This window comes from Dermatophagoides farinae, chromosome 6, assembly GCF_024713945.1.
Source record: "Dermatophagoides farinae isolate YC_2012a chromosome 6, ASM2471394v1, whole genome shotgun sequence".
In the NCBI taxonomy this organism is placed as follows: domain Eukaryota; kingdom Metazoa; phylum Arthropoda; class Arachnida; order Sarcoptiformes; family Pyroglyphidae; genus Dermatophagoides; species Dermatophagoides farinae.
Genome location: NC_134682.1, coordinates 4,076,454 through 4,102,122, shown reverse-complemented (window position 1 = coordinate 4,102,122; position 25,669 = coordinate 4,076,454). Strand labels below are relative to the sequence as shown.

The following is a 25,669-nucleotide window of genomic DNA, read 5'->3' as shown; positions in this document are numbered from 1 at the left end:
TATTTCAATTTTTTTTTCATTAATTTAAAAATATAAAAAAATTATGAAATCATCAACAACATCAACAAAGACATCATCATCATCATCATCATTGTCATCATCATCGATGTCATCACAGAAATCATCTCGAAGTACAACAAATTCAACTAATTCTATTGAATCGATTGGTATGGGTGTTGGACAGCAGCAGCAGCATCAGCATCAGCAGAATCAGCAGCAACAACAACCACAACCATCAGTAGATTTTCATGGTTTTGATATGACACAATTGCCTAAATTAAAAGAATTCACTATTGCTAAATTAGAACCAGAAAGTGGTTCACCAATTGGTGAATATATGTACAATTGTATTGCCTATATATTCTATTGTCCATTACATCGAAGAATAATGCTTAGCCTTAATGAACGTAATAATGCTGTTTGGTTACCATTTGTTGCATTACAACCGGATAAAACATGGAATATGGCCACTACCGAAGGTATTGCCATAATATTCTCAAAAGAAGATTCAGAAATTGATCCAAGATTAGTGAAAACAATACCAGTACAAAGTATTAATTGTGTCCACATATTGCGGATACAATTACCGATGACAAAAAAATTTATTTATCGTTTAATACAATTGGTCACATTGGATAGTGTTAATCAACCACCTGGTGATACAGCAACACAATTTAAATGCTGTACAAGTAGTAAACATTTACAATGGATAGACATGAATGATGCCATCACCGGTAATATATCCGGATTATGGGGTCCTGAAGTACCAATGTTTGTATCATTCTTAGTGGAAACAAATAAACCAAGAGAAATATCAGAAATTGGTTTCAATGTTGATAATTTGATTACTATGATTGGACTGCAGGATTTGATTAATCAACAACAACAACAACAGCAGCAGCAGAATAAAAATATAGATCAAATATTAGCAAATACGTTTCATATATCAAAAATGGATATTGGAAAAATTTATAGCGATTTTTTGGAACATTGTTTTCCATCATTCTATATGACATATTGGTCATTTTGTAGTTATATTAATGATTATTTTCATGAATGTGATACACTATTACAGCTATTTCAGGCATTCAATTCAAATCGTTGTGGTTATCTAACATTTCAAGAATTTTTCTCTGGTATCGTTTCAATAGAACCTGGTTGTCCAAATACAAATCAACGATTACGTTTTATATTTCGTTATTATGATCTGGAACGTCGTGATCATTTGGATCAAAATGATATGGCCAGAATGTTTCGTGATTTAAATTGGAATGAACAATCGCTTGGTACATGGAAAAATTTTCCAATAAATTTTGATCAATTTATTCATTTAGTATCAAATGATTCAATACGTACAGAATCATTGTGTCGTGCATCAAGTCCATTATTGGTGCATATTTGTCATAATTTTCAACGCCGTAATGATACAAGAATTTCTGCATATCGTAAAAGTCGTGTTGAATCATCACATCATCATCATTCATCATCCGTTATTGTTGATAAAAGTCATGGCCCTTGTTTAGCATGTCGTGAACGTAATTATGAATTTGGTTCACATTGTGTACGTTTCGATCCGATTGGTCGTTGTATTGAAGCTAGAAATATTCTTGAACGTAAGTTGTTTTTTCTGGAAATTTTTTTTTTTGAATTTAAATTTTTCTTTTTTTTCTCTCTTTTTAGACGATGATACAAACGAATTGAATATTAGCAATGATCCAACAGTTAATAATGATAAAAATGAAATGACTATGCATAAATATTCACAGGATTATGTATTCTCAACTGTATCGATTGGTCCAACATTTTTGGATATGTTACGAGAATTTAATGCTGCTAATGCCGTACAACAACAACAACAACAATCACGAAAAGATCGACATCATCAACAACAAACAACAACATCAACCATTGGGATTTTTTGCTGGTACTGATAATAATCATGATCTATTTATTCGTTATGTAACCATTCTATGTCAAAATGTTCGTGCAATATTTGATTGTGAAGATAAATTGATACGTATAAATTCATCATCATATATTATTGGTGATATTATCGGTGATTTAGGTAATTTAATCAAAATGGAACGAGCCCTATGGACAAGTGTTCCAGTTGTACCCAGTAATTATGTTTTTCTTGGCAATTATGTTAATGGTATTGGCATTAATTCAATGGGAATCGAATGTATATTGTATTTGTTTGCATTGAAAATTATTACACCAAATAAATTTTTTCTACTTCGTGGCCATAATGAATGTAGACAAATGCAGAAAAATAAATTTCAATCAGAATGTAATCGAAAATATGGTGATAAAAGTGGACATATTCTTTATGAATTGATCAATGATATATTCGATCGTATGCCATTGGCTATAATAATCGATGAATCGGTTGCATGTGTTAATAATAATCTGCCCATTCGTACGACCACATCGATTGATGATATTAATAATAATTTACCAAAAGAATTAAAAGATCCAAATCAATTTCCTATAGTTAAAGAAATATTGATCAATGTGTCTAGAATGAATACTGCTGATGATAATCAAAATATTGATTATTTAAATCGTAATGGTCTTACACATTTGATACGTGCTAATCAACAATTGGATCGTGGTTTTCATATTGGTGGCCAAAAACGTATTATTAATTTATTTAGTGTACCAAATTCTTCAGCAATAATTGGTTCTTCTGCTGCTACAAACACTGGTGGACGTAATGATCATGAATTGACAGTAGTGGTAGTCGATTCACCAAAGATTCGAATCATTAAAATCAATACAATAATTGAATGAATGAAACAACAAAAAAAAACAAACCGTACAACCAAATATCGATAATTCAATAAATAAAAAATAAAAAAAAAAACACACACAAACACCACCAAATATTATCGTCAATCATCATTTCAGTGTTAAAAATTTTATTTTTATTTATTATGATTTGATTTTTGATTCAAAAACAAGATTAGCCAATTTATAATCATTGAATTTCTCTCTCTCTCTGTGTGTGTTATATGTGAATTTATGGGGGGGGTGATAAAAAGGTGCAAATCTAAAATTCAAATAAATCGTGTGTGTGTGTGTGTGTGTGTGTGTATGTGTATTGAGTATAATTAATTCGGACATCAATCATAATCCATTCTCATTTGATAATCCATAGCACACGCTGGTATGTGTGTATTTATAATGCATTGTTGATGCTTAAAAACAAAACAAAAAAAAATGAATCACAGAACAAATATAAAGTGGTCTCATACACACTGATAATGTGGGTGTGTGAGCCTGAATCTCTGTGTCATCATCATTACAAATTTCAATTATTTACACAACATATAAAAGACACACATTACATACACACACACACTAGCCACGCACACAACACTATAAGAAAATTTTTTTAATTTCTTTTTGAAAATAAAAAAAAATCAGACAAATGATAAAATTAAAAAAAAAAATTTAAAATAATTTAGGTGGGTAATGTGTTTGTGTGTGTGTGTGGAGGCCATATATATAAACGTGGCGCGTATAAATTATTATCATATCACCACCACAATCACCACATTGGATAAAATTACCATTGTAGAAATCATCATTTTTTTTGGTTATAAAATTGAATCAATTTTACATTGAGAAGATAAAAACACTTGAAGAAATTCAAATCAATTTTTTGTTTTGTTTTCAAGAATAAATTATGCACAAATAGTTGATGTTGTGGGGGTGGATGGTGGTAATGCAGGTGGAAGAAAGACGATGACAAGGTGGGTCTCGCTCAATATATGACCAAAATTTGAATTATGTAGGGTGGTAGTAGTGTAGCAGCAGCAACAACAAATTTATAGAATTTTTTGTTTGAAACTTGGATGGAAGTTTAGTTGAATGACGATTGACAATTTAATAATAATAATAAATTGTTGATAATAATCAATATTGGTCGAATTACTTTTCCTGATTGATTGGGGAAAAAAAATTATCTGACCAATTTTTTCGAGATCAATTCCTCTTCACGTAGTTGTGTTTTAAAATTTCCTAATCGTTCTTGTAGTTTATTAATCTGTTCCATTTGTACGGCTAATAAATCTTCAAGATTCTGTACATAAACATCAACATTATAATCAACTTCGGATGTTAGATCAATCAAACGATCATGTTCTTTGGTCCATCGTTGCATTTCCTAATAGTTGTTTCGAACAACAAACAATTATTAAATTAAATTGAATTATTATACCAAGTAATTTTAACTTTACCTCGCAAATATTTTTATGCATATCAAGCACTTCTTCTTCAGATTCGGTTAAATGTGATATCGCTTGATGCATTTTATAAAGATCATCATTAGACTAAATCAATCCAAAAAGAAAAAAAATTTAAATTTATTATCAGAAATCAAACATAATGATTGTTTAAACATTTGATACATACACTAGCAGCTTGTAAAATTTCCATATCATCACCATTGATGGCCATAGCATCATCATCATCATCCACATCGACATCATCTTCACCATCCATTTCTTTATTACCTTCATCGGCTGAACCATCCGTTCCAAGTTCTTTGACACGGTTAGCATAACGTAATGTATTCAATGTATGTTCACAAGATTGAAATCCAGGCGATATCATTGCAATCTATTTTTAAAGAATTTGTCATATTAATTTAAAAAAACAAAACTTTGAATAAAATACACACTTACCATACAGGTACGAGAATTTTCACCAATAAATGAATCACGTAATACTTGTGTTAATTTACTAGCACGAAAAGGTAGATGAGCACCACGTCTACCCAATGCACGGATACATTCTTTCAATGCCAATAATGATTTATTAATTTCAGCACCTTCCATTCGTGTTTGACGATTAGCTGATGATGTATCAGCACCACGTTCATTACCAGCCAGATCGATTAATGAGAATTTTCCTTTAAGTTTATTTGGAGATTTTTTCAATATCAATTGAAAAACGGCATGTGAACGTGATGAATGATTATTAGCCGATGTTACACCGGATGTTCGAATATTATTGCCCATTTGAATTAGTTTCAATACATCTTCCGTAGAATCAACACGTCGTTCACTAAGGCCAACTACTTGTACCTGACCTTTAGCATCTTCAAGCACACGTAGCTTTTGTTTTCCATTGAGCAGATCAAATACTTTGCCAGAATATATTTCAAAAAATGAGGCACATACAAACAAATCTTCTCCTTGCATTTTAGCCAATCGAAGTTGTATGAATACATCACGTGCAGCCAATGCATATATTCCTTTAGATGAATCTTGTGTTTTACCATGAAAATCACCACCCATCGTGTGTGTTTTACCACTACCGGTTTGTCCATATGCAAAACAGGTGGCCATACCACCTTCGAATATGGTTCTGACTAATGGTTTGGCCGTATATTTATAAACAAGTTCATTATCGGCCGATTCATCGAATGCATAATCAAAACGGAAACGTTGATTCTCTAAATATTTTGTAAGATCAACTTTTTGTTTCGGTTCATGGACTAAGACCATATCTTTGGTCGAAATGGTTATCACATCAATATCTTTACGTAGTTGTTCCCTTTTATTCAACGGCCTTTTACGTACAGCCACACAAATCTGATGATCATTCACCTGATCATTCATTGTGATTGGATTGAAATCCATCTGTGAACGATAATCACGTATCATGGCCAAAAATTCCCATTGTGATTGTGAAGTTGGATCAACCGAACTCATTAATTCAATTTTTTCGGCTTTTTGTTCAGCTTGTCGTGCACGTCGTTCTTCACGTTGTTTTTTAATCTTTTCCACTTCTTTCACTGCATTTGAACGACGACGAGAATAAGCTGCATTATTATTATTCGATGCTGCTGCTGTTGTTGTTGTTGTTGTTGTTGTCGATCCATTCGTCATATTATTTGATGCTGTGGATATTGTCGCCGTTGCGGGCGGTGGATCCATATGATTATTATTAAGTAGATGTCCATTGGCAATTGTTTGTCTATGATTTGTTTGTTGTCGCATACGTAATGAACCTTTTGCCGGATGATGATTATTATTATGATGATGATGTGATGAGGCAATGTTTGCCGTACGTACAGGCAACATTGATGGATTCTACACATAAGGTAAATCAAAAACGAAGAAAAAAAATTAGATAATTAAAATAATGAAAAAGAAAATTTCAATTTTCTAATAAAAACATAATGAATCAAGGAACAGGAATTCAAAAGGAATAAATAGACAAATTCAAAGACAAAACGAAATTGACGCTCACCTCTTCATTCTGTTTATTATCATCATACAAACATACATACAAACAAACAAACACACAAACAACAACAAAAACACGCATACAAAAGAATATCACAAAAGTAGAATATGAAACAAGAAAAAAAAATTAATACCATGCTATATGATTGATGATCAATTTTTGATTTACGTGTTCCGGTTACCTTTTTAAGTTGTCCACCGCCACCGCCACCGACACCACCACCACCACCAGCAGAAGCAGCCGCAATACCGCTGCCATTTATTGTTGTATTATTCATCGTTGTTGGTAATGCAAGGCTTGGATTAAGGCGATATATTTGTTCAAGATCAATCTTTAAAATTAAAGAGATTCAATTAATTAATTCAATTGATTAAATTATTTACAGGTATTTACAACAACAAACACACCTCTTTTCCTTTGACCTCTTCACCTTCGGCCCATTCGACTGTAACGGTTTTTGTTTCATAACTAATTGTCATGACAATTGCACCATGTATTTTACCTAAATTATTTGTAGCAAAAAAAAAAAAAAATATATTTATCATTACAAAGAATTCGAAAATAAACAAAACAAAACAAAAACCAACTTACCATTCGTTCTTTGTATCTTAACTTCCATTCCATTAGTTAATGTGGCCATTTTGATTGATTTGATTTGAAAATTTTGATGATAGATCAAAGAATTTGAAAAAAAAGTGGAAGCAAAAACAAAACAAAAAAATTTTGTTTCGACACTTTTCAAATAATGTTCACTTTGCCAAAAAGCTGATATCGATAGCTGCTGTTACTAATGCTGCCGTCGCTGCTGTTATGGTTGTTCTGTTTTACAATTTGAAATTCTGTAATAAACGATAATTATATTAGCATTATAATTTCAAGAATAAAAATCAAGGTTACTCCGATTATTATTGTGATGAATGAAAAAGGAGGAAGATGGAGAAACAAACAGAGAAAAAAAATCGATTTATTGTTGCTGGTAAACTTGATTCCGTTGACAGAAGAAAAAAAATTTTTTTAATCAATACAATTCTGTGCAAGAAGAAACAAAGGAAAAAAATTGATCTTTGTTCATGTGCGTCATCTTTAAAAAAAAAAAAAAGAAATCGCACATATAAAGACCATAAAAATTAGGATTTTTTTTTCTATTATTAGTGTTGTTGGCTGGTCAAAGTGTCACAATATAATCAAGAGCAACGTGTTCTCATATTTCATCATCATCATGTGATGAAGATGAGGCAACACCCACATCTATCTATCTATCTAATGTGTGAAGATTAAGTTGGTTGAATATTGAATTTTTTTTAAACATACACACACACAAAAAGCAAAAAATTTTGTCATAAAAACAAGACAAAGACTGTGATAATGATGACTAAGCCATCATCATCATCGGCTTTTTTTCAAGAAAAATAAAAAACACACACACATACACACAATGACAAGCACAATTATTATTGAATATGATATGATGTTTGAAACTAATTGAAATTTTGAAAATAAACAAACCACAAAATATTCTAACGATTAACGGAATCCAAACACACACACACAGATATCACACATGAAATTTGAGTCGAATCATCCACATCAGAACAATAACAATAACAAGAAAAAAAAGTAAATTCATACAAACAACGACGACGTCCATACAAACTGGCCAAAAGCAGCGAGAGTAGTGGACTTCTTGTTTTGTTTTGTTTTTTTTTCGGAACCAACAACCACCAACCACGACGACAAATCTACATAATCTTTTTTTTTTAAAAAAAAAAAGATAAATAGTGGATATATAACCGATGATGATGATTGGTGTTTTTCATTCATCAATATATTGAAAACAAATGGTGTGAGAACAAAAAAAAAAGAATCTTTTTTCTTTGGGGAAAAATAAAACACATTATTTTATATATGTGAAATTCGATGATTCAACAAGATGGAAAAAACTAAACCCTTTTATTTTGTTTTCTGTTTTTTTCACTTGTCATTGGATAATAATAAACTTCATCATCATCATTTCACGATTAATGATTGAGTGGATGGGGGGATTGTGATGGAGTAAATCAAAGAGAGAGAAAAAAAAGAGCGAGATAGAGAGACAGAGAGAAAAGTGGCAAGCAACAAAATATTACCAGATTCCAGATTAACTAAAGAGAGCTGAACAAATTTTAAATAGTTTCTATTGATGAATTGGTCATAATAAAATCAAAATATTCGATATGGTTGAAAATTTACAAAAATTTTTGTTGTTGTTGTTGTTGTTGTTGTAGATGATGATGATGATAAATACAAGTAAAAACAACAACAACAAATAAAAAAAAATTCGAGTCAAGATGAGATTTTGTGACTGGTTGTTGTTGTTATTATTTTGTGGTGGCTGGTAGTCGCACAACACTCAGGAAGCAATCAAGATGAAGAATGATGAAAAAAAAGAATGAAAAAAAAACTTGTTCAAAAAATACATCCACCATCTACAACAACCGATAAAAAAGAAAAAAAAATAATAAAACTCAACGGGTTTTTTTTTCTTTTCGGTGTCCATCAACCATCATCACGATATACAACAACAACAGTCGACGAAATTTTTTTTTTTTTTTTTTGGGGTAATAATATTGTGAATTGCAACGAATTTTTTTATTCGTTCCGTTGTTGTTTTTGTTGTTGGCTAAAATCGAACAAACAACAGAAAGAGAGCAAAAGAGAGAGAGAGAATGCAATTTATTGTCAGTCAACCGAAACTGAATTTAAACAATTGACCACTCCTACCGTTGTAACGTTGATTATTAGCGTAGACTGCCACTACCACCAAAAAGGGTGGTTACGTTTCATCAATGTATTAGAATCCAGGGGGTCCATACATAAATGACATGATAATTTAGATAAAAATCGATTTGAAAATGAATGAAAAGATTGATCAATTTTTGATTGTTTATATGAAAATGAAATAAAATATAAATCAATCTATATCAACGGTCATCTATCAATTATTGAATTCATATGTTCGATCGAAAAAAGAAAAAATTATTCTGTTGTGATAAAAAAAAATGCGTCAATTATTGTCATGATTCATTAGACACCGGGTTGCCTTTGACAACATACAAACAATACATAATACACATTGAATGATGGAAAAATGAATTTGGCAATATTTTTTTTTGTATCTTCTTTGGAACAAACAATATGGCCACACACACACACACGTATGCAAACAATCATTTGTCTGTATATAGAACCATATATCATCATCATCATCATGTCTCCAAAAAAACCATGAAAAATTTCACGTCACGTATTGGGGACAATCATTAATGAATTGTGTTGCCAACAAAAAAAAAATGTGATGAAAAAAGAAAACAAAAAATACTTTTACCTGTCAATCAAGAACAACAACAACAACAACAACAGAAAAAAAAAATTATTGGCCATGAATGAATCGTATCGAATCATGTAGCATGAGACACGAATTAGACAAACTACTTGACCCGGACCCGGAACTTTTTTGGAGAAAATAAAAGTTTTTTTTTGTTTTCAAATCAAAATTGAATGAATGAATAATTAATTTTCATTTCAAATCAAAATTTTTTTTTGTTTTTTTAAAGTCAAAAAAGAATATTCAAGAGAATCGGTCAAAGAATCAACAATTGATATATAGAGACTTTTTTATGATGTGTATCATATATATTCGCGTTTAGTTATACATATATGTGATGATGATGATGATGACAATTGTAAAAAAAATATCAATACAAATTATGTAAGTGTGGCTAAACGAAAAAAAAAATTGATTACAAATTAGAAAGAAAAGTTTTCGTGTGTGTGTGTGTGTGTGTGTGTGTGTGTAAGTGATAAAAATAGGGTACAAATTAACAAAATACAAAAAAAAATTTTTAAAAAGTCAATATGAAAAGTGTTTTTTTTTGTTCTTCACGATACCATTTAGTCAATTTCGTCGAATGACTACAAGAAAAAAAACAAAAATGTTAAAAATTTAAATTATTTTTCATTTTTTGCATCACTTACTTTCATTAAATTTTTTCTCAAAATATTATGATTTGAATGATGATAATCACCTGAAATACCATGGAATGATAATGGTGATGATGATGATGTTGTTGAATCGGCATCTTTGGTAATATTATTATTTTTATTATTATTGGTGATACCGATTGGTTCATTACTATTATCATTATCATCATCATTATCATCATTTTCAGTCATTTCCATTTCATCTGAACTAAATTCATCAAATGTTAAACGTTGTATGACAGATTTGATTGAATTGCCACCACCACCACCACCACCATTATCAGTACAATGTATTGGACTTGTTTGTATCATCATTACATCGACACTATTATTCTGATTTAATGGTGAGAATTTAGGTGTCATTTCAAAATTAATCGATGTTGGTCTATGATGATGATGATTAACTGTTGAACATAGATTACGATTACTGGGAGAAAAACAAAAAGAAAAAAAAATTCTAAAATCTCAAAATAAAACCAGACAACTTACCTTAGATTATCAAATCGATCCAATGATTCATTCATCATCATTTGCCTTTGTGATGGTGGTTGTTGCTGTTGTTGATGGCTATATTCATCATCCGATGATGAACCAAATGACATATCAAACGAAAGATTTGATATGAATCTTGATGTAGTCATATTATCATTATCATCATCTGAATATTGATCCAAATAATTTGATACATATGTTCGATTATAATTGGGTGATTTTGGCCGTGAACTGCTGGAAACATTTTTATTATTTCGATTATTAATCGATGATGATATAGGTGTCGATGGATACGAGTTTTGTTGATGTAATGATTTTAAAATCAAATCAGAATCATGCCTTGAATTCATTTGTAGTTGTTGTTGAAAATTCGATAATAACAATCGAAAAGGTGCCGAAAGAATATTGACCATTTGTTTTACGCATGACCATAATGGCCATAAAAATGTTTTTTGTCCAATGCATAATGCATCAATCATTTGTATTGTTTCAGTTAATTTGGAACGAAATTTTTTCCCTTTCAATTCTTGTCGTCTATAACGTTCATGTGAAATGATCAATGGATGTTCCAATAATTGTCTTGCTGTAGGTCTATTACAATGATCTGGATTCAACATCATTTTAATGATTTGTTTGAGATCATCATTTCGATCTATGAAACAGAGAAAAAATTAAATTGATTAATCAAGTTTCAAATTTAATTTTTCCACCAACTTACGTTTGAAAATATAATCAGGTATAGCACCAGTACGTAACCAATGCCATGCATCACCACGACTTGGTAGATCTAGATCACATGCAATCTCCAATATAGTCATACCCAATGAAAATATATCGGCCGATTTTGTAAAAATACCCTGTATAACTTCACCGGCCAAATATTTTGGATCACCTTCGGTTGCTTCTTTTAATTCATGCTATTAGAAAAAACAATGTGTCAACACACAATGAAAAAAATTAATAAAATTTTACTTACATTATTCATATCGAATATAAGTCCAAAATCACCCAATTTACAGACACCATCTCTTGATATGAATATATTTTCTGGTTTTATATCCAAATGAATCAAATTATTCGTATGTAGATGATCAATAGCTTTCAATAGGTCGACTAGTATGGCCCATATTGTTGATTCAGCTAGATCATGATTATTATCGGCCAACATTGATAATGTACCGGCACATAATTCCGTTTCAATATAAAGCCTTTGTTTTTCTTCCCATGCACAATGTAATTTAACCAAATGATCATGATCCGGTAATTGTTCGTGTTTACAAACTTCATTCAATTTTTCTTCACGATCAATTTTACCTTTGAATTTTTCACGTGACACTTTTACAGCATAATATTTTTGATCCCAACGATTACGGCAACGAAATACATCACCAAATGAACCGCTACCAATACGTTCTTCAATATGATAACATTGTTTTAAATATGATTCTTTTAGTTGACGATTATACAATGGTGATAATTGTGGTTGTTGTTTTTCATTTTTAAATGATATAATTCTTGCCTTTTGTTGATGACTATTATGTAAATGATGATTCGAATTTTGTTGACAAGAATGATTAAATGATAATGATAGACGACTATATTGTGCAAATGATTTTGATGGTGGTCTTGGTGGTAATTGTGTACGTTTCGGTGTTGAACTATAACGTTCACGTTTTGTTGTTAAATGATTGTATTCATTAAAAAATTGTGGTATTGGACGTGGTGTTGGTGTCGTTGTCGATGATAATGGATCGGTTGGTGATGTCATCTTTTTTTTTTAATTTAAGTTATCCACAACAAACAAACAAACAAAAAAATGTAAAGGTCAAAAGAAAAATAAATTCAATTCAAAATAAAAAAAAAAGAAAAGAAAGTTATGTTGTGTCATGGATGACATCAGTGGTCATTGTAGATAATATCAAATCGAATTGAATCGAATTTTTTGAATCGAAACACAAAATGTTTTTTTGTCACAAAATTTTCAAAAATAAAATAAACAGTACATGTGTGTGTGTGTGTTTTGGATCATGAAAATCGAAATTGATTTTTTTTTTTTTTTTGCTCTTTCTTTTGATATATCGAATCACAATGGCTGCACGTGTATATGACAATGTATACATGATGCGCATGTCTCTTTCCAGAACGATTATTACGCCATCCAGTGTTAAAAATTTTTTTCTGTTTTTTTTTCATTAACCATTGACAGATGGCAGCATAGAATGATGATCATCTGATTTGATTCGAATGTTGTTGTTGTTTTGGATTTTTTGTTTCTGATTTTCATTTTGTTTCATAAATCAATCGATATCGATCACGATTGAATAAATGAATGATCCACGATTACAACGATCACCACCATTAATACGGGCAGCAAAATGGTTTGGATTATGGGCCAGTATGGCTGGAATTATTTACATTCATTTCAATTATAAGTCACCTGAATATGTTAATATACGAAAACCATCCTATGTAGCACCCGATGATCGTGTAGATATTGTTGGATATCGTGAAGAATTATTGGAATCTGTTTCAAAATATCGCGATGAATGAATAACGCAACTAACTGGCCAACAATCAAAACCTATAAAAAAAACAATACCATGAAACACTATTAATCATTTGTTTGTTTAAATAAAAAAAAAAATAAAAAATTTGAACAAAAAAAAATCAAAATTTGATTAATTGTCATCATCAGATTTTTTTTTTTTTGTTTTTGTTTTAGTTCATATTACAAACAAAATAATCGAGACATGAAACAATGATTCACCATCAACATCAGCAGCAACAAAAAATATCCAAAACCGTTAAACAAATGTGAACCCAAGTATGACGAATTTCAAGAAAAATTTTTTTTTCTTCTTGTTGATGATTGGCCATGACGATTGGGACAAGAAATGTGCAACAAACATCCATACTAATGATGATGGGAAGCCTATACACCACCTATGGTGAATATCTAACCAAACGATAATCATGAAATTGAATGAAACAATGGAACAAAATGTAAATCTTTATTGTTGTCCTTGTCCTCTGTGTGTGGCTGTGTGTGTATGTCTGTGTATACGAAAATCATTTGTTTGATTTTGTTCATCAATTTGTCATTTTGATTGGCCCAAACAAATTTGTTCATTTTATTCAATTGAATTTTCAATGATGATGATGATGATGATAAAGGTGTTGTTGTAATGGTGGTGGTGGCCACAATGTTATCATCATTATTTTGTTTGTTTGTTACCCAATGATGATATTTTTGTCCATATTTTTTTTTATTATTATTATCATGTTTACCCAATACGAACATGTTTGATGTGATTGTTTCGACACCATGCATGGTGAAACAAAAACAAAATAAAAAAAAAACGATCACTGATCGATCGATCGATGATGACACAATAATAATATCGTTGATGATTGTTGATTTGTTGTTGGTGACAGCCACAAGCAAAAAAAAAAATTGATTAATTTATGACCCGTTTTTGTTTTCATTCATTCATTGAATTCATTTCTTGTCCTTGGATCCAGGAAAAAAAAGATCATTAAGGGTGATGATGATTTGTTTCTTGTACACACACACACACACTGGTGTTACCTATGTTTGGTTTTTGTTTCAAAATTTTTCATTTGGTTCATCATCATCATCATCATCGATTGATGACAATAATTGACAGGTAGAAAATTTATGTGTGTTCATTGTTTTTGTTTTCTCTATTTCTAGCAACTTGTATTGGTTGTTGTGTGTTGTATACCTGTTTTTTTTTTGTTATTTTCGGGTGCAATAAAAAAATGGTCAAATTTAACTTGACCAAAAAAAAAAAAAAAATAAAAATAAAAAAAACAACGAAAATCATAAGGTCCGCAAAACGATGAAAAGGTGCTGATGATGATGGTGAAAAATTGACGATGACAATGAAATGATCTAGGTCATTATCTGTTTCTGTGACAGAAGCGAACAAAAAAAAAAAAAAAAGAACCTAAGAGTTTGTTTCATTCAACTTGGTGGAATAGATTCTATCTTTGGAACGAAACAAAAATTTGTTGTCGTTGTTGTTGTTGTTGTTGTCATTTTCATTTTTTATGACCCACGGTGGTTTACGAAATTTGTGTGTTTGACCTATGTCCAGTTTTTTTTTTTTTTTTGATGACATGTTTTTTTTCTGTCATCGTCGTTGTTGTTGTTGTTGTTGTTGTCACACAATAGATCAAACCTATATGTGTGTGTTTTGACATTAATAAAAATTTTTTTTTTTTTATTGACAAACAAAAAATCATTCAAAATCAATTTGTTCAAATTCATCATGAAATTTATCAGAAAATTCAGAAAAAAACGAGAAAAAGAAAGAAATTAACGTTTTACATCGAAAATTTTTGACATTTTCAATCTGGATCATTGATCCAATGAGGTGGTATACAGAAACCAAAAAAAAAAAATCCCAAAGCCGACGTTTATGGTTAAAAACAGAGAATTTTTTTTTGTTGTTGTTTAAATTCATTGAATTTGAGTTTGTTTGACGTGAATTGAAGATACCTGCACATGGCAGGTAATATAATGAACCAAAAATTTCTCATTCTCTCTCTCTCTGTGTGTGTGACCACGAATTATTCTTCAAAATCACTACAACGTATTGTTATTTTTATGGCCCTAGCCTTTATGGCCCGAACATTTTTTTTATGGTATCTGCAGCAAAAAGATCATCATTATCATCATCATCATCGTCAAAGTTCCAGTAGCTCATAGTTTTTTTTTATATGAACCACGGTATTCAGAAATCATCATCATCATCAACAACAACGACGATCGATGTACCTTTTTTTTACCTTTTTTTTCCTCATTGATAATAATGTAGTAGTAAGAATGATAATAATGAATGGTCATTATCATCGTTTTCACAACCAAAAGAGAGAGAGAGAGAGAGAGAGAGAGAGAGAGATAAAAAAAAACTTTTTTTTTAGTAATGAAAAAAAAAATTTGGTCCGAAAAATTTTTTATGACCATAATCACAGTAGTAGTAGCAGTGGTGGTGATGATGGTCATTATCACCACTAAACATGCATACACAGGAATCTCATTAGATAATTCCATTTCAAACATTACACCGAACATGTCATTTGTGAACATTACATTTTCGAATGTTTTTTTCATTTTTCATTTTTTTTTTTTTTTTTGGTCTGGTTTGTTTTGTTTTTGTTTTTTTTTATGGTTTTATTGATCGTCATAAAACATCTGAATATTTTTTTTCTGTTTCTTGTGAATTATTCACTATAGTTCATCAGTAGAATCGGTGATGATGATGATTCACGTGTAAATCGTAATGAGAGAAAAACAAAAAAACAAAAAAAAAATACGCGGAAGCAGCCAATAAAAAATAAAGACACACACACACATTAGCTGATTATGTTCATAATAATCACTTTTTTTTGGCAAATCTTTGAATGAAGATGAATTTTACGCCCAATTTTCATAATAAACAAGTAAATCAACAACAACAACAATTTTCTTCTTCTTCTTTGTGTTCTGATTTTGTTGTTGAACATCATCTTTTTTTTCTCTCTCTCTCTCTAAATACCCGAAACTAATTATGTTGTGGAATTGGAAAGATGTATATGTGTGTGGTAAAATGAAGTAATTTTTGACCCAATTTTCTCATCATCATCATCATCATCATGATGTTTTATTGATCAAATCGAATCGATGATCAATGTGAATGAATCAATCGATCATTTAAATAGAAACAAAAATTGACCGTGTGACCATTTTTGTTTCCACGTTATTCATTCAATGACCTTTTTTTTAGCAAATGACATTTGACACATCCTATGGTTTTTTTTTTTGGTTACAACCAAATTGAAAATAAAAGTGACAACAACACCAACAATAACGAACCATGACGCCCCAATATCATCATCAATATAATAAAATAATCACACCATTTAAATCTAGTTATTGAAATGCAAAAATGCAAAATGAAATTTACGAAATTCACACCAAATCAACAACAATATATAACAACGGCAATCGATTGATGATGAAGAAAAGAAATTTTCAAAATTTCTTCACGGTCTAGTTTTTTTTTTTTTGCTTTTGATGGTAATTAACAACAGCAACAATAATAATCATATAATAATAATAATAATAACAATGGGGACCAAATTCGTTTTATGTAACCAGGTCCATTCATTCATTCATTCATTTATTATTCAAAATACAGTGAGGTCCTTGTTGTTGTTGTTGTTGTTGCTGAAATTCACATTAATCAGATCCACTGTGTGTGTGTGTGTGTGTATTGTAAAGGAGAAGCCATAGATCTGTGTATGTGTTTGTGTGATTGGCTAAAAAAATATCCAAACCTTCGAACAAGAAATTGTTATTGGCCATGCCCAAAATGGGGCGGAACCTGTTGTATGGTTGATTATCCAATAGTAGACAGCCGAAATTTTTTTAATTTTTTTATTTTCTCATAAATTGTATTGTATACAAAAGAAGAGAACTTTTCTTGTATGAATCCAAAACAAAATTTGTTGAAATGAAACTGTTTTTTTTTTGTTGTTGTTGGTGTCTGTTGTATAGAGTAGTATATTCTGTTTAGTTTCGGTTAGTTATTCAACAAAAACGGACCACGAATCGAATCGAATCAAATCGAATCGAAACGAATGATACTACCTACCCTGCCTGAACAACAGCAGCAACAACAACAAATTCGTTCCTGAAACACCAGTGAAATGATTTGATTTCATTTTTTTTTCTACATTTCTTGTCTGGTAGCAATATTGTACAGATAGAAAAAGAAAAGTTACAAAGTGCGAAATCAAACAAAAAAAAAATTGAAACATTTTTTTTCGTAGAAGCCCTTGTCTGGCCACGAAAGAAATTTGATCAACACAAAAAAAAATTTTTTTTTTTTTTCGTTCCGTATCTGATATCCGAATCTAATATTTTGACCAAACAAGTGCGAGTGAGTATGTGTGTGTGTAAATATTTGACCATAATCATCATCATCATCATCGTCATATAATCATCGATATCGTTATAGTTTCTTAGTATTTTTTTTTCTGGTAATTTGATTCTGTTACGGTCCTGAAAAAAAATATTATTATTACTGCAATCAAAAATAATCAAATTTTTTGGACCACAACCAATTACTCTCTGTGCGTGTGTGTGTGTGTGTGTGTGACCAAATAGTGATACTATACTACAAATATGATCATATATTAACCAAAGTTCCGTTAAGAAATGATTAAATTTTGGGGAAGAAAAATTCATTGAAGAAGAAGAATAAAATAGAAAAATTCTTTTTTTTGTTTTGTTTTGTTTTTTTTCCACAACAATGACAACAACCATGCCTACAGCATTGAATATAAGGCCATTAACAGCAGCATTCACTGGTTATCCTTTTCAAGGTAAGATGTTTATTTTTTTTGTTGCAAAAAAAAAATTATTACAATATATGAATATTAACAAAGCTATTAGATTGACCCATTTGAATAAATATACTTAGCGTCAGACATGTGGCGTCTAAAGTCGTAAAAAAAATTTTTTTTTCCCACTAAAAACAAAATAATTCTTCACACACACACACACGTGTATTTTATGATGAACGATGTGTGTGTGTGTGTGTGTGTGTGTGAGGTTCACTGGTATAGCAATAATGTGATTAGCAAGTGATGATGATGATGAGAATAACCAGAATTTTGGCCAATAAAGACAAGTAGAATATTTGTTTTCCATTAGTATAGAAAATGACCAATATGAATTGATAGATAGAAAATTTATTTTTCATTTTCAATTAAAATCAATTATAAATGGAACCATATGGATTGAAACATGTGTATTCATGTGGTGGTTCTCATCTTGAACAATTATAATATTGACCATTGAGCATTTTGAATGGAGACATGTGGTAGTTAGCTGTTGTTTTTTTTCGTTTTACTTAATTGAAATCAGAAGATGAAGAAAAACACAGCCAGAATTTTCTTTTTTGAAAAGAAATTCTCTATATAAAAATGTTTGCAAGATCCAATAATCAATTCATTTCACATTTTAAAACATGACCAAAAATCATAGTAGTAGTAGTGAGGCTAGTTTAGCCAGTTGGGCTAAACAAGATTTAGAAATTACTTCACTTTTAGAGGGTTTGTGAATTTGTTTGTTAAAAATTCTTTAATTTTCCGATTTTTTTTTCATTCAATCATCAATTCAGGACAAGGACGTGTGAATCAATTGGGTGGTGTATTCATCAATGGTCGACCATTACCGAATCATATTCGTTATAAAATTGTTGAAATGGCAGCCGCCGGTATTAGACCATGTGTGATTAGTCGTCAATTACGTGTATCACATGGTTGTGTATCGAAAATATTGAATCGTTACCAGGAAACCGGTAGTATTCGTCCAGGTGTGATTGGCGGTAGTAAACCACGTGTAGCAACGCCAGAAGTGGAGAAAAAAATTGAAGAATATAAACAAGAAAATCCAGGAATTTTTAGCTACGAAATACGTGAACGGCTAATTAAAGAAGGTATTTGCGATAAAAATACGGCACCAAGTGTTAGTTCAATAAGTCGTGTATTACGTGGTACATCCAATGGATCACCACATGATTTTCATCATCATCATCATCATCATAATCATCGATTTTATACAAATGATTCATCATCAATAGATTCAATATCTGTTTCTGTATCTACTGGTGTTGGTGGTGGTGGTAAAGATCATAGTATCGATGGTATTCTTGGTGGTTCAAGTAAGTGAATGATTTTTTTTTTTTTTTGATGCGTGAACCACACGCGTTTCAAAAAACAAACCGAATATAATTAGATTCTAATGAATGAAAGTAAACTTCAAGGTAGTGATTAATATGAGTGGATGATAAGGTGTAGATAATTTTCTTTTTATTCTTTTCTACCATTACTTATTACTACTTATAGCGTGATACATTGATTATATTCAGTTGAACTAATTGATTTCTTTGACTGTCGCTATTTAGTGAAAGTGATGACAACCTTTATTGATATCATAGAGTGATAGAGAGATATGAAAATTGAAATTTTTTTTACCTAAAAATAGCCTATAATAACAATAAACATTTAAATTGGCAAGTTTCCAAGATTTTTTTTTGTGATAGAAAAGAAAGAAAAAAAAACTCAGACAGATGTGCAATTTTTTTTTGTCAAACATTATAGGTCTTTTGATATTGTGTTTGACAGATAATATGTGAAACGTATTATATGCAACATCCATTAAAACCAAATGGTAAAAACATTCATTTTTCAATGCAAAAATCTTTTTTTTTCTCAAACACACACACGCACACAAATCATTGAAAATCAGATCCAAAATGAACGAACAAATGGACAACTATAGTTTTTCATATGATTAAAAATGACGACGTCGATTTTCTTTTCTTGTTTTGTTTTGTTTTGTTTGTAGACCGATACGAAAAAAAATCCTGTGATATATCGAAAGGTTTCATTTTCGGGTCTAGTTTTTTTTCTGCATTTCCGATCATTCATTCATTCATTCATTTATGTGATACAATTGAAACAAATTTGGCACGGTCTTCGATGATGATGATGATGATGATAATGATGCATTTTGATATATATACACATCGAACGTAGGTCATAGTTTCAAAGTTTTATGTCGTTGGTTGTTGTTGAATTTATTTGCAATCAACCTTAACGAATTTCATTTCATTTTTTTGGGAATGATCATGATGATGGTGATAGAAATAGAATTCACGCACACACAGACTTATTTGACTCGGATTTGTTCCGTCCAGCACACACACATACATTGGATCCATTTTTGACCAAAAAAAAAAAAAAAATTTTCTCTTGTTGCACGTACTACGTTTTTTTGAAATCAAAAATTTCTATTACTTACTTTGTATCGTACGCTTGGTTACGGTAATTAGTGTTCTCCCCTTCTCTTGAAAAAGAAAAAAAACATTATGGAAATCCAGAAATTTGTATATGGATCTCATTTTCATAGCCCCCACCCCCCTCTCCTCTTCCCGATAAACCAAAGCAATCTGATCATCATCAATTTGATCGTGTCACAGCCTTGTGTGTGTGTGTCGTTACAAAATGATGAAAAAATCATTCTGGCTCAATCCTCGGGTCTATATTTTGGATTCGGAACTTTTTTTTGCTGTTGTAGATTTCCAAAATTTAATCGATGATGATGATGACGATGGAAACTTTTTTTCTTTATTATTTTTTTTTTGTATTGATCAATCAATTAGTTTTTTTATTGTTCATTTCCACTAATCACCGATCAATATTCGATAATTTTTGTTAATTTAATTGACTACTGCCGATTTGTGATCAAATCAATCAGTAGCAGTAGATAGTAGATAGTAGTTTGCACCTCATTTAATTCGATTCGAATGAAATGAAATTTTTTTTCTTGTCATGTTTTTTTGTTGTTGTTGTTGTTATTGTGGATTGTGGCTATTAATAACTTCTTGGACCATATACATTTTTTAAATTTCGGCAAATGATCAAAGAAATAATGAACAAAGAAAAAAAAGCCAAAAAGTCAAATGTTTGCTGCATTGTCATCATTGTTCTATAATCACAATGACAATGCAACCAATACACCGTTAATAGATAGCCACGACTATCTACCACCTACCTATCACCACCACCACCTAACACCACCACCACCACACCTTCAGTTATCAATCAGTTACATTCAAGATCGATACAATTTCGATTGATCAGTATAGAAAAAAAATGGCCGTAGTTTTCGTTTTTTTTTAAATCTTTTGACCTCACACACACACACACATCATCATCATCATCACCACTTGACCGATGACCACGATGAATACAACGACAACGTAGGTGGTTTTAATCGATATCATTTTGTATGTACACCATATTTCTTTTCTTATTGATTTTCTTTGATCTATTGCCGGCGATTTGAATGGAAGAGAAAAATGAATTTTTTTTTCTCTGATTTGATTTTCAATTGATCCATTTAATAACAATAACGGTTGTTTTTTTTTCTTGCCATTCTGTTTCATTCTTAGATTGTTGAAAATGTCGTCTTGTGCGACATGTATCAATTGTTATTGTTGTGGTTCGTGTTGTTTTTGTTGTTGTTGTTGTTGTTGTTTCGTTGTTATCGATTTGATATCGATCCAATGAAAGAAAAAACACACACACATTGAATAGGTGTGAGCAACATTTTTTTTTTTTGGATCGGCGGCTTCTATTCATTGCAAGAAAGAAGAAGAAAAAACATTGAACGTGTCGACATTGATTTTGACTTTTTTTTGTTCATTGTTTCGATGACAATGAAATGATCCAGAAAAAATGATCCAAAACCAGCCCACCATCAACGATCGATTATTATTATTATTATTTGTTGTTGTTGTTGATTGAATGAAATGTTCAAAGATTTTTTTTCACTCTGTTTGATCTTTTGCCGAATAATTTTTTTTAAAGATAATTTTAAGATGATGATAATGATGATGATAAATCCAGAGATTTTAATCCACAGTAGTCTATAAATATTTTTTTTCTACTATTCAAGATATAAGTAGTGTAAACACACAAGAGATTAACAAACAAGCATACAAAAAAAAAAATTTCGTTATCACTGGAACATATCGATTAGTTACACGCATGTTGATGATAATAACCGATGAAATGATCATTTTCAAAATACAGTAGCGGATTTTGAATCCAATGAAAGAAGTAGAAGAAGAAAAAAAATCCAAATCAAAGACTTGACCTGCAATGTTTATTGGGTAGATATAAATATAATAAATTGCATTATAACCGGATTATAGTCATCATGCTTTTAATTCAATTGATTCAATCAATCAATTGAATTGAATTGAATTGAATTGATCTGGCTCGAGCAAATACAAACACTTCATTTATTCAAAGAGAGAAAGAGACTGTAAAGTAAATATTTTCAAATTTTTTTTTGTTTTTTTTTGTTTTTTATTTTTTTTCCCCAGTCCGTAGCGATGATGAATCAGAATGTGAATCAGAACCAGGCATACCATTGAAACGTAAACAACGTCGTTCACGTACAACATTTACCGCAGAACAATTGGATGAATTGGAACGTAGTTTTGAACGTACCCAATATCCGGATGTATATACAAGAGAAGAATTAGCACAACGTACAAAATTGACTGAAGCTCGTGTACAGGTAAGAATTTTTTTCTTTTTTTTACAAGAATTTGAATCTTTGAATTCAAACAAACAAACAAACAAAAAAAATATCGATCATTGACCACAACCACCAATGTTACGACCAAAAAAAAAACCAAACGAATCATTAATCAATACAAAAAAAAATTAGCCAGTGGCAGGCAGTTAGCCACTATTTTTTTTTTTATTTTTTTTTTGAGAAAGAAAATTCAAGAAAATCTCTTGTGTGTTTGCTATTTGAACACAAACAAAACGAAAACAAACAAACGATGTATGTAAAGCAAACAAACAAACAAACAAACAAACAAACATGGGATTGACAAATTGAATTTTCACCATTTAAACCAAACACATGAGACTACTACCACAGGTAGCCACATTCAATTTTTTTTAGCATCATCATTACTGAATGATGATGATGATGGTAGTTTTTTTATGTTGGTGGCTATTTTTGTGGGCGATTTGTATACAAATATTTGTCTAATCATCATCATCATCGAAGATATGACTGTAGCTTTTTATTCATTTTCTTAGTTAATAATCATAATTTTTGTTTTGTGTCTTGAAGAAAATCAATTGATGATGATGATGATGATGAAGATCCTTCTGTCTTTTTGGAAGAAGATCATAAATTATATGATGATGATGATTTTTTTTTGTTTCGCTGTTGTTGTTGTTGTTGTCATATTTGAAATGAGAGAAATAATCAAACAAACAAACAAACAAACAAACAAACGAATAAAAACCACAACCACAAGGACCACCAACCAACTATCCACCATTCTCAGTGTGTGTGTGTGTGTGTGTGTTTGTGTCACCCATAAGTTTTTTTTCTTTTTTTGTAAATTGAAATTCAATTGAACAATTAATCATCATCATCATCATGTAGTCCAAGGTTTTTTTTCTATATTCTCATCATCTTCAATGATTATCGCGATGAAGACGCGCCCGATATGATCAACAAGTTTTTTTTTCTGTGTGTGTTTGGTTTTGGTTTTGGACATTGGGTGCTTGTTGTTTCTTGGTGGTCGTCACTTCATTTTTCAAAAAAATTTTTTTTCGCTCTTTTTTTCATATTTATGATGATGATAAATGAATGATTCGAACTTGGATTGCAATTAATTAATTAATTTTTTTTTCACTGGTCTTAGGTCTGGTTTAGTAATCGTCGTGCACGTTGGCGTAAACAGGTTAATAGTCAAGTTGCAGCAGCAGCAGCTGCTGCTGCTGCTGCAGTACAATTTACTGGTAATAATAGTAGTGGTGGTGGTCATCAACATCCATATCATCATCATCATCATCATCATCAAGCCTCTATATCACCAACATCATCAATGTTGAGTACACCACCACCACCACCACCACCACCAGCAGCACCTCCATTGCCAACAACAATACCATCGGCAGGTACATCATCATCATCATCAACATCATCATCAGTACCGTCTTCCGTATCGAATGTTTTATCCGCTGCTGCTGCTGCTGCTGCCGCCGCTGCCGCTGGATCAATTACAACATATAGTCAACCTTATTATATTGATAGTTCAGAATTTGCTTCAACAACAAATAATGGTAATTATTCTGGATTCACATGAATAGATTGATTAATTGACATTTATTTTCCTTCTCTCTCTCTCTCTATGATTCTACAGTTTTATCGGATAGTGTTAAACATGAAATTTCAGAATGGCAATCTGCTAAATCATCTATATCATTGATCAACAATTCTTCGACAACAACAGCAACAACTACGGCTGCTGTTGTAACTTCATCGTCAACCACTTCCTCTACATTATCCAATCAATCTGTACATGATGGCCAATTATCGAAAAACAATGATTATAATGGAGATTCAAAATCATCATCATTAGCCACAGATTTTCTATCAACAATTCATCCAATAAATTCATCTACAATTCATAATCATCATAATCATCATCATCAGAATAGCTATCATACACATCCACATCATCATACAAATTCACATCATCATCATCATTCATTTTTAAATCAATTTGCTGAATGTCAAAAAATATTCAATCCAACATCACCAATATCGAATACAATAAATGAATTACATCAACAGGTAAATCATCATAATCATAATCACCACCACCAACAACAACAACAACAGCAGCAGCAGCAGCAGCAACCCCATCAACAACAACAACAACAACAACAATACTCAAATCATTCACAACATCAAATGGGTGTGATGAATAATTGTTTAATAAATGATGGAACAACTACTACATATCCATCAACTACTCATCCACATCATCAAACATGGCCATCACAATTACATGCTGCTGCTGCATTAACTAATCACCATCATCATCATCATCATAGAAATCTAGTTGCAGTAGCCGATGGTAATTCTGGATGGCCAACTGGTCCTGGTCCTGTTACTCATCATCATCATTCAACAACAACATCAGTTCCATTTGTTCATCCAGGTCATCATCATCATAGTGGATCACCAATTAATTCAGCTACAACATACTCAACAAATTCCTATTTTTTATAGATATATTGTAAATAATGATGAATTATTAATTAATCACGAAACAGAATTTATGATTCTATGAAATGAAATTCTCATTCGATGTATATGTAATTTTTTTTTTGTTCCAATTTATGAATATTAACTATAATAAATGATATCGTTCTATTTTTTATATTAAAAGTTTGTCATATCTGATAATTTCAATTGTCCGGTAATCAT

At 30.9% G+C, this 25,669-nt stretch overlaps 4 protein-coding genes across 9 annotated transcripts; 2 read left to right on the top strand and 2 right to left on the bottom strand.

The window, feature by feature from the left end:
- Positions 1-43: 43 nt before the first annotated feature.
- LOC124494277 (uncharacterized) lies at positions 44-2,852 on the top strand. The gene is given in 3 exon segments (XM_047057450.2): positions 44-1,613; positions 1,681-1,880; positions 1,882-2,852. Coding segments are annotated over 3 exon segments (2,682 nt in total). The 3' UTR covers positions 2,794-2,852.
- A 52-nt stretch (positions 2,853-2,904) lies between these two features.
- Positions 2,905-9,006, bottom strand: Klp10A (kinesin-like protein 10A). Of its 6 annotated transcripts, XM_075732311.1 has the most exons (10): positions 8,388-8,929; positions 7,891-8,009; positions 7,159-7,290; positions 6,853-7,100; positions 6,669-6,763; positions 6,395-6,592; positions 4,692-6,104; positions 4,420-4,626; positions 4,245-4,337; positions 2,905-4,171 (listed from the first exon to the last, which is right to left on the bottom strand). In XM_075732311.1, exons 4-10 carry the CDS (start codon positions 6,899-6,901, stop codon positions 3,968-3,970), a joined length of 2,259 nt encoding a protein of 752 aa, XP_075588426.1. In that variant the 5' UTR covers positions 6,902-7,100; positions 7,159-7,290; positions 7,891-8,009; positions 8,388-8,929; the 3' UTR covers positions 2,905-3,967. The 6 variants fall into 6 exon arrangements, with proteins under 6 accessions (XP_075588426.1, XP_046912556.2, XP_046912559.2 ...); XM_047056600.2 differs by lacking the exon at positions 7,159-7,290; XM_047056603.2 differs by lacking the exons at positions 7,159-7,290; positions 7,891-8,009 and having other exon boundaries at positions 6,443-6,592; positions 8,388-9,006.
- An 814-nt stretch (positions 9,007-9,820) lies between these two features.
- Positions 9,821-12,863, bottom strand: LOC124494117 (membrane-associated tyrosine- and threonine-specific cdc2-inhibitory kinase). The gene is made up of 5 exons (XM_047057271.2): positions 11,750-12,863; positions 11,492-11,690; positions 10,771-11,425; positions 10,276-10,708; positions 9,821-10,212 (listed from the first exon to the last, which is right to left on the bottom strand). Exons 1-5 carry the CDS (start codon positions 12,539-12,541, stop codon positions 10,192-10,194), a joined length of 2,100 nt encoding a protein of 699 aa, XP_046913227.2. The 5' UTR covers positions 12,542-12,863; the 3' UTR covers positions 9,821-10,191.
- A 5,247-nt stretch (positions 12,864-18,110) lies between these two features.
- On the top strand, positions 18,111-25,619 carry LOC124494120 (uncharacterized). The gene is made up of 5 exons (XM_047057273.2): positions 18,111-18,168; positions 18,969-19,511; positions 22,746-22,942; positions 24,096-24,516; positions 24,597-25,619. The coding sequence occupies exons 2-5, from the start codon at positions 19,052-19,054 to the stop codon at positions 25,469-25,471; spliced, it is 1,953 nt and encodes a 650-aa protein (XP_046913229.2). The 5' UTR covers positions 18,111-18,168; positions 18,969-19,051; the 3' UTR covers positions 25,472-25,619.
- The last annotated feature ends 50 nt before the right edge of the window (positions 25,620-25,669 follow it).